The 10,112-nt window shown below is 26.8% G+C and overlaps 1 protein-coding gene across 3 annotated transcripts in view; it reads right to left on the bottom strand.

The window, feature by feature from the left end:
• Positions 1 to 7,730: 7,730 nt before the first annotated feature.
• LOC111028522 (odorant receptor coreceptor) overlaps positions 7,731 to 10,112 on the bottom strand; it is a 9,574-nt gene continuing 7,192 nt past the window's right edge. For all 3 annotated transcript variants that reach the window (XM_022307201.1, XM_022307200.1, XM_022307199.1), the window contains exons 7-9: positions 9,208 to 9,312; positions 8,822 to 8,977; positions 7,731 to 8,667 (exon numbers count right to left, since the gene is read on the bottom strand). In XM_022307201.1, the coding sequence (XP_022162893.1) occupies positions 8,617 to 8,667; positions 8,822 to 8,977; positions 9,208 to 9,312 (312 nt within the window). In that variant the 3' untranslated portion in view covers positions 7,731 to 8,616. The remainder of the gene's footprint in view (positions 8,668 to 8,821; positions 8,978 to 9,207; positions 9,313 to 10,112) is intronic.

The raw sequence follows: 10,112 nt of genomic DNA, 5'->3' as shown, positions 1-10,112 counted from the left end.
TGGCTTACAATTTGGTTACAATAATTGGGGGGGGGAGATGTTACTTATGACTAAATATTATGTTTAAATTAATTTTTCCATTCCGGTGTTCTTTAGGAATGTTATGATCCTCTCGGGTTGACAGTCGGGTCCTATTGCTTCGTACATGTTGGTTTGTATGTTGAGTTTTTCTCTTGCTTCTTCGGTTGATCGGCATTCGGTTATAATGTGTTTTATTGTGAGGGTAACTCCGCATGTGGTGCATTCTGTTGGTGGTTAATATTATAATATTTTATTGATAAACATAACATAAAAGTGTCGCTTACCGAGCCGTAAACTGTCTAGTTTAGTATTGAAGTCTCTTCGAAAATATTTCCACCGAAAAATTCAATGACATGTTAAATTCGTGTCCAGATGGCCATTAAGAATGTCACTAAGACCTAAGTGAAATAAAAATTGATAATTTCGAAATGTTTTATCAACGCGACAACGCATTGATCACCTAGCTTCTATAGTTCTACATAATATGATGTAAACTTTCTGTCTTACCCACTGTGCAATTGTATTTTTGCCAACCATCAATGCGATGTTAAAATAATTATAATCCCTATGTAATATTGCAATGCTTTTTTTAATTTGAAATTTATACGTTTTTCATAAAAATGTTTGATATTGTTTTACACTTTGCATCCATGCGATAGTTGTAGTTATAACTTTATAAACATTTTGATGTTGTCATAATATTTCATATTACATATGTATACAAGAAAGCAACATTACCCACCAAAAAAGTTACCAAAAAAGGAATATATTGTATGCGTATACTACAAATGGAAATTGTAACTATATACAACGAAATCGCTGCATAAAATGATTTTAAACGATGAAGAGTCCGGGTGCTAAGCTACCTAAGACCTACATGGTTAATCCGTAAATTAATGGTGACGATAACAGAGTATAATGAACAACAATTTAACGATTATATGAATAATATATATATTATTATTAAATTTTGTATTTTAAGTCGAATTCCAGAATTAGTCATAAAATAATTAAAATGGTAGTCATGATCGTAACATAAATTTAGCTATATAAGTCAATTTTGAAAATAACAATTTCTTAAACAGTCAGTAATCAATGTAATATTCTGTATATCACTTTATTTTTGGTCTTAATGGTAGACTATTAATTTATAGTATAATTTATAATAGTGTTTAAAGTGACGACTATGTTAGTTAGATTTTCAAGGAGTAGGAAAGTAACCTTCCAAACTGTGTTTGACAATTTTATGTACAAGGCAATCTATAAGTTGACAAAAAAAATCGAAATTGTTAATTTTAAATAGGAAAGCGATAGAATATAGTTTTTAAGGTGTCGATTATGCTACTTAGATTTTAAAGGAGTAGGCACGTATTTTGACCTTCCATGGGCATTACAATATTCGTATAAATAGTGATTACTACGTTGATAAAATAATGTTGTTTTTGAACTTATAGGTTTTGGTGACACTTGTTGATGGCAATTTCAATACATATTTTACTTTTTTTTGAATTCTACAGTGTAATATGATAGAAGTATACTAAATATTAATTAATATAATAAATTTAATCAACCTACCGTAATAAACTAATACCATTATAGTAAATAAGTTACTTTCATAGCAATTTCAAAAAACATATCATGAATTAGTATACTTTTGGCTGACCGACCGTCTCCACTCAGAAACGTTTTCACTTACAATGATTCACGATTTAAATGTCGTTGAATTTAAATTTAACACATTCATTACAGTGATCCATTAAATACCTGCTTTATCCACTTGCCCGCCATTTGTCTTTATTTTTTTAAAACAATACAAAAATAATAATACAATTCTTCGATTGTTTATGGTTTGAATAATCAGCAATGTTCACCATGGACGCCAATGCAAAACTTGAGTTCAAATCTATTAAAATGCATTAGTTAGTTGATGACAATGAAGAAAAGGTCGCACCAACCCATTTGGAAATTTAGGTGAATCCAGTTTAATACGGCTATGCAAACAGCAGTTTCTAAAAGAACCATTATTAGTTGATTTTCTGCGTTTATCAACATTTATTTCTCTTATTTTATCAAGTGATTATTGTGATTGTCCTATCTGACAGTCCATTTAGCTCCCTTATAACTTCACGTTATTTGATTCATAAAATAGTATTTAGCACTTTACATAGTTTGTGAAGTTGATGGCTAATTTTCATGAATAGTGTTCTTAGAAGTGCTTAGAAAATCTTCGCTTAGAAGGGCGTCCACGATATTATTATTGATTTTGTTATAACATGTTTTTATTGAAAATCTTTCTTAATGAAAAAAAAATGTTTTAACGAATAAAGAAACAATTTTTTCGATGAAAATACATCAGAAATGATAAATGAAAGTTACCCATGATTGTTCACATGTTCACTGGCTGTCTTTATTGTGCGGTAGCGGGTGCAGCGTCTCCGCAACTACAACCTATCACCGAATTTTCGGTACTGACAAATACGTGTTGACTATGAAGTAGCGCGTCCGTTTTGTGTACATACCATATTCATACCATACTAAATTTGATTATTATTTAATGAGTGTATAATATTTTTTTAATACTCATTTCACTTCTTTAAATACTGTGACTGTCGCGGCAATACTATATAAGATATAACCCTCATTATTTTCAAATTAATTTACTTTTTTGTATCATCTTTACATAAGCAACAACTTTTCCGAATATTTTATGTCTTTTAAAATAATCATTTACTAACCAAATAGGTAACATCAAGATTTTAGATTTTCAAACGAAACTCAAGTACGGTAATTTTCCAAGAGTATGACCTTGATTAATGAATTTCTTTTATCAAAAACCCTAGTTACAAAATTTTGGTAAGATCTATGGGTGGTTTTTGAGAATGAATTAACAACTAGGCACGCACACGCAATCATTTCAATAATCAATCACTAAGTATCTTATATGATTGTGTATGTATAAACGTATAGCAATATAATAATGTATTGGGGGCGCGGTCGTAAGGTCAATCTGACCCAACGTTTTGAGCTTACGTACCGGATGTTGTTGCTAGCAATCGGATGGGTGACCATCCGGGTTTTTAGCAACACATTCTTGCAACCAACCGTCGCCCGCATAGTTCCAGGCTAATGACCTTAGTAGTTGAAGCCTTAATCAAAATAAAAATAAAATTTTATAATCAAAATATTGATAAAATAAGTTTATTATAAAATATATAATATTAATTATGAACTTATTGAATGTAAACATTACAGAAGTTTTAATGATATCTTTGCTAGTTTTAATAGTATTATAATACTAATTTCTTTCAATTTAAAATTTACCTAGCTAATTAGTTTTCTATTTGATGCATTTAACATATTTATAATTGATAGGTATCCATTTCATAATAAAAAGGTGTATAAGCTGATTTTGAATGTAAGTAATTAGATTCAAGATTAATTTAGATTAATTCGCGTACATTATAGAGTTTTATTGACTAAACTGAATTCAATAGGTTAATTAGATTAGTATTTAATATTCAGATGAGCTATTTTTTAGTTCTGAACAACAACACTTATTTTGAAGGTCAGTGACATATCTAGAGTTAAACAAAACATATTTGATGTAGGTATTCGTTTTGTATTTTTTTTCCAAAACACAGAAAAAATAACGATTAATCGTGTTGTTTTAAATAATACAATTTTAAAAGATTCGCACAAGATCCACACCATTTTAAACTATAGTTAGTTTACCAATAACACTAATTATATGTGGTTACAAATTAATTATTATACATTTTTTTTTTTAATCCCTAACTATTTTATCAAATAAATCTCACTTCATTTATTACTACCTAAATGAATTAATTTTATTGTATTCAATCGTAGCTAATATATTGTATAAGGTTAACCTGTATTTAGTTTCGTGTTAACAATTCTTTAATTTTTGCATTTTGATCACACTGTAGATGTAGAACATAAGTCAACATATAATTCAAACACTTACATTTTTCTTAAGTCCTACAAAATCAACGATAAAGCCGTTATTATATTTCTCATTAAATCCATTACTGTTCACTGTTTGTGAACTACAAAAGATATCATTTTCGTTTAATCATTCGAATAATCCGAATTGAGCTTTATGCTATACCGACATACACACACCATGCCCATGGGTGATAAGCCGGTATAGGTGTGGTGATATCATTTGTGTTAGTTCAATACTTATTTGTATTCAAATGATGCCCTAATTTTTAATTGCATTTGAATACAAATTAACATAGTTGCATCGGGGGAAAACAGTGGAATATTATATGAGTATATACTACTTCAAAATCAATTATGCCTGTTTGAAATTTTTTAATCCAAAATGTACTTATTAATATAAATCCTACATATTCATAATACATAATATTCTTTCAAGTATTACAAAGTAATATTAAAATTAAAGAATTTTTTTTTCACAACCACCAATTAAAACTATATAGGTACTTAGGAATAAAGGCCATTGTTTTGTCTAATATAATATTATGATAACGATTAAATAATTGCTTTCACTGAAATTATAGATATAATCGTATATACAAACGCTTATAAACACAATTATAATTCCAAATAATTAATAAACGAGAATAGCCAAATAATTTTGATCACAATTAAGTTTGTGTGTTAAACAATTATTATTACTAATGTATTTTACGTATAGTAGATACATAATTATTATAATAAAAATGATGTACCTATAATGTCCTATATATTTCACTTATTAAAAGTGCAGCATAATATTGTTATGCTATTTTTAGATTTTATTTACCATCCACTGTTCATTAATATTTAGATTAGAGTTTTGTTCAATGTAAGAAAAGGATATTAAGTTTTTTTCTATTTGGCTTGACTTATACTGAGTTTGAGTTGCAAATTGCATTTGCCACAACCCCTCACAAAAATATTAGTCAACGTCAGCTCTACGCCTCTACTCACAGTAGTAAGTTATAAATATAATTTTATGGTGCAGGGGTAGTGTCAATCTTGGCTTGGATATCTTTTGGCAAGATTCTACAGCTAAGTTTTTATATACTTATACGTTTACTTTTAGAAATAAACTCATACAAACGCATTAGTAGAAACCGGAAAGAAACTTTGTTCGCGATAAAATAAAATATTTCCTGAGGAATAAATCTATCATTTTCGATTACGTAATACTTAAAATGTAAGTCCTGTTCTACGAATAATAATTAGACAGTAGTGAGACAGTGGTAACTACCAATACTAATTTTATTATATTAATAAATATTTTATTATATAAATATAATACAGCCGATATTAACAATCTATGAGCAAAATACTTTGTAATTAAAATACAAATTGTTAGTAAACTCATTGTTTTTTTAATTATTTTCCATTTCACCAACCCCTCTTTTTGTTGTTTGGGCTTGTATATAATATACTTATAATATATTATAGTAAACGATACTTATACCATCGGAGGTCGTTTATGTCCGTGTATTCAAATTTAACGCAATTAGATCATTGGAAGAGTCAGAAGGTAATTTAGAGGCCACGTTGTACAAGTCACATTACGTATAATACAAGGGCCGTAGAATTCAACCTGTTTATTATTTTTTTTTGTTATTACTTTCAGCAATCGTTCAGTTCATGACTTTTAAAAATAACTTGAAACCATTAAATATAATAATATTTTAATGCATCATGAGTTATCGTTATTATTATAATTATATAGTTAGATTTATCAACACGTATAATTGTTCTTTATGGGTGGGTATACCTATCATGTTTTACTTTAACTTGTTGTACTTCCAAATCCAGAACGAGACAAACTATAGTATTGTAACTATCACATTTCAGTCCTTTTATAAGCTTGATATTATATACATTATCATTTAACCTAATTTAATGTTTATCAAAAGTACAATTATATGATATATTTTTATATAATTATAAATATAATAAATATCGACTATTTATTTATTTGGGTTGAAAGTTTTGTCTCATTGAACTATTTGAACCTAACGAATAACAATGACCTCTGCAGAAATGTATCATTGTCCATCAGGTTATCAGGTTTGTCATACAACAGTGCCTATTTCTGAACAAATAATAATAATGAGAACTATAGCAGCAGTAACTAGACCTACCTTATGAAACATGGATGTAGGTCAAGCCGCGCAGCTGATGCGAGCGAAATCTAACGAATGAAAATTAATACGTTCTTTAGAATATCGTTGACAAGTTTAATATGTAATATGCTCACTTTTTCGACGTACATAATATGATGAAGTAATGCGATACAATATCATGAAATATTCTTAAATAACCTTTGTTAAAAAGCATTGTTTGATATTTAAGGGTAAAAATCCCGGCTTTAATATATAATAATATCATACAAATAAGATTCACAATATCAATAACAGTTTCAACATTGTATTCATGAAAAATGAATATTATGAGAAGTATACATATCATATAAACGTAGCTAATAACATTGAAAAAAATATATTTTATTATGTTTTAGATACAAAGAAAACAAGCCTAAAATATTACATGAATAATATTCGAATAACCATTTTCTTTTTTATAAAGAATGTCGTATAATATTAGTTTTTTTTATATATAGTTCTTCATTAATATAAGATTTTATTTAAATATTGAGATCGACTTAATGCATAATTATAGTTTTACATATACGATATACTGTACAATGTGTGTAGATACTGCAATGTTTATATTACTGCCAACGTAACATTCTAAACCTTCCTACCTATATGATGTATCTACAAAATTGCAGCTACATAATATCCAGATGAACCAGACTTCCTTGACGGAATAACACAATTATAATTCATTAAATTTAAAAAAAATAATAGTCGCACTTTATGATATCATATATTATTTAATAAATAAAAATATAGGTACTTACAAGGTGATTTACCCTTTCTATTTTGTATGCTATTTAATTGTTTATTAAAAATATATAAACATTAAACAACCAAACAATATTGAATGCATTTATAATGTTACAATTAAAAAGTGAAATGAAAATTGAATTTGAGTTTAATCCTTAAACGAAATACTTACTGTTGGTCAAGGATTTAATTTAAATTAATTTTCTAACAAAAAAATGAGAGATATTAGAATAACACTATATTATTAATCGTGTTTCTCAGGTAGATTTGTTACGTTGATTACAGTTTTTTTTAACATTCTGTTGAATTGTTTTAAATAATTTATAACAGAGCTGCATAAAATATTAAAATATATATGTTAACTTAATTATTGTTTTTATTGACTTGTACAGTACAAGTTAAAAATAGAATTTACCGATGCATAGAAACTAAATCATTTGAAAAATGTTTGATGTATATGATTACCTAATGTATATATTATAATTTATAAAAAACATTGAAACATTATTACTTTAGATTTTAGTTGTTAAAAACATTTAGATACATTCGAGATTTTTATACATCTACTGCACAACAATTAATACGTATTATGACTTTGGAATAATAATAAATTTAATTATTATTTATTACACATATTGATAGTATACAGTCTACCATCATTGTTATAAGTATTTGATTGATGAATGCATATAAGTACGGGTTTTTAAATTATATTTCTTTAAAGTTTTGACGTTATCAGTTATGCCATACTTTTATTATATGACATAAATTACTACTTAGAATTATAGTAGGTAAAATACTAATGAAATAAAATATAATAGTAAATTTATTTCTATGGTAACTTTATAAAGACGAGCTTTTACTTTTAAATAAAATAAATATACGTCTAACTAACGGCTATACAGAGTGAATCTCATGCCTGTGCAACCCCTCGTGTTTTCTTTTAATAATTTATTTTTATTTTATACAACTATTGTGGTTATTGGAATTTTTAAATAAACTAATAATAAATTTTAAATAAAATAAGACAATATTTTCAAATACTTAGATTTTTATGCGATGTAAGGAATGTCCTGTGGCGTGAGACGAAAAAGAAACGTGATTTTTTACTGTACATTTTTAAGGGTATAATTTTTTTTGAAAATGTTGATGTATATTTTGAAATTGTAACCAGTAGTTTATGAATTACTGAACTTTAGGGATAATATGAGGATAATAATCCATAATATTAGGTTTAAGATTACATATGAAGCTATGATGATTTGAAAGATAGTAATTAATAGTAATCTATTAAAATGTTATACTTTTCGAATATAATAAATACTAAGATAAGCATTACATATGTTGTATGTAAAATTGTAAAACCATTATCAAGTACATTATCATAAGTAGGTATATTAAGCTTAATAACACAAAAACTATTCTCCAATTAGATCCTCCAAAATTTTCAAAAACATAACTGTATTAACAGTTGACAGTATAAAATGTGGTTCTCATTTCAAATTATTCATCACTACAGGTTTTCTTCATATGGTGTAAAATCTAAGTATTTGAAAATAAGATACTACTATACAGTTAACAATTCTAAAAATCATAATTTGAATAAATTTACTATTAAAAAATAAAAATAAGGTAAGAAATGCCACATGCTTGGTGAATCATCCTGTATAGCAGTATTTATTATTAAACAGTTTTATTTAAGCTGCACCAAAACCATGAAGTATGTTACCACAGCTCCAAGAACCTGAAAGCAAAATATGATTTCAATAAATTTATAGTTGTTACAATATTATGAAATATTTAATTCAATTCATGAAATAAATAAAATTTGTCAATATTTAGATAAAATATGACGATAAAAAAATGTTCCCGTTAAGTAAAAAATAAAGATGTCTTACTGATGCAAATAAATCCAATGAAACATTGAAAAATTTTGCTCCAGACACAATCAAAGGCTTTTGGCACTGTTGGCACACTATTTGCACGAATGTTTTAGCTTCTTCGGATCCATCGTACCAGTGGCAACCATAAGCCGCTTCCATAACAGATGAACTCTAAAAATAATCAGAATGTACACAAAATCGAAATTTTATTTAGATTTAAATGTTTATATAGCACATATACAAAATAAAATAGGTGTATTAATAGGTGTATTAATAGGTGTATGATTATTACACTGTTTTGAAATTTTAAATTTTCCCAGTCTACTCTGCAGAGTATTATTATATATAGTATATAGCTGCAATTAAAAAAAAAAACAATCTTATCTTAAGCTTATACTCACTTCTTCGATGAGTTCGTTGCCATGTATACAAAACATAAATATTTGTGCGAAAGAATACATCAAGTATCCGATGGTAGAAAACGCGAACACATTTACTCCGTTGATCTGTTGAAAATTTAAAAATGTATTTTATACATGACATTTTTTTAGATAAAATATGTCAATATGAAAAATATTTTGTTAATTATGATCAATTACTAATGTATTACATACATATACGTCGTTTATAATCGATATGAAGATTTTATTGATTTATAATTAAATTTTAAATTAGTTTCAAGTAGGTACTGATAACGGTATCAAAATGGGAGATTAAACGGAATTATTATACAGGGAGATTCACCAAGCATGCTCACCTCCTTGTTTCTTCAATAATGCAATATTATTCAAAATCTGATTTTTTAATTTTTAAATGTACTTTAAGACCATATTTTCAAATTCTTGAGATTTTTTGTACTAATTAAAGAGTGTTCTGTGAAGACACAAACCTTTGACAACACTCCTATTGAACTATAAATTATACAGTAGGTTATTTTTCTGAAATTTTTGGCGTATCAAAATCAAAATTCGTAGTAGTAGTTTTTGAGTTATTTAACTTTGTGTTCTAATGATAAAAGGTCCTCATTAGAGTTTATAAGATATGGGGGCTATGGTGATCTGAAAATTGTAGTCGTACATAATAATCTATCAATATTAATAATTTGTAAAAATGGCCCAAGTATAATAAATACTAAATCCAATTTTACGTCTTTTTTATTTTTATGCAAAACCAATCTTAATGCCAATATTATCCTTAATACAAACATTTTAATAACTAAGAAACTACTCATTCGAATTTTAAATGTGCTACACCATAATTTTCAAAAAAATGATCTACTCATTTATTTACAGTAAAATGGGGGGGG

This window comes from Myzus persicae, unplaced genomic scaffold (genome assembly GCF_001856785.1).
Source record: "Myzus persicae strain clone G006 unplaced genomic scaffold, MPER_G0061.0, whole genome shotgun sequence".
In the NCBI taxonomy this organism is placed as follows: Eukaryota; Metazoa; Arthropoda; class Insecta; order Hemiptera; family Aphididae; genus Myzus; species Myzus persicae.
The sequence above is the reverse complement of the archived record's forward strand: the minus strand, read 5'-3'. Positions and strand labels throughout refer to the sequence as shown.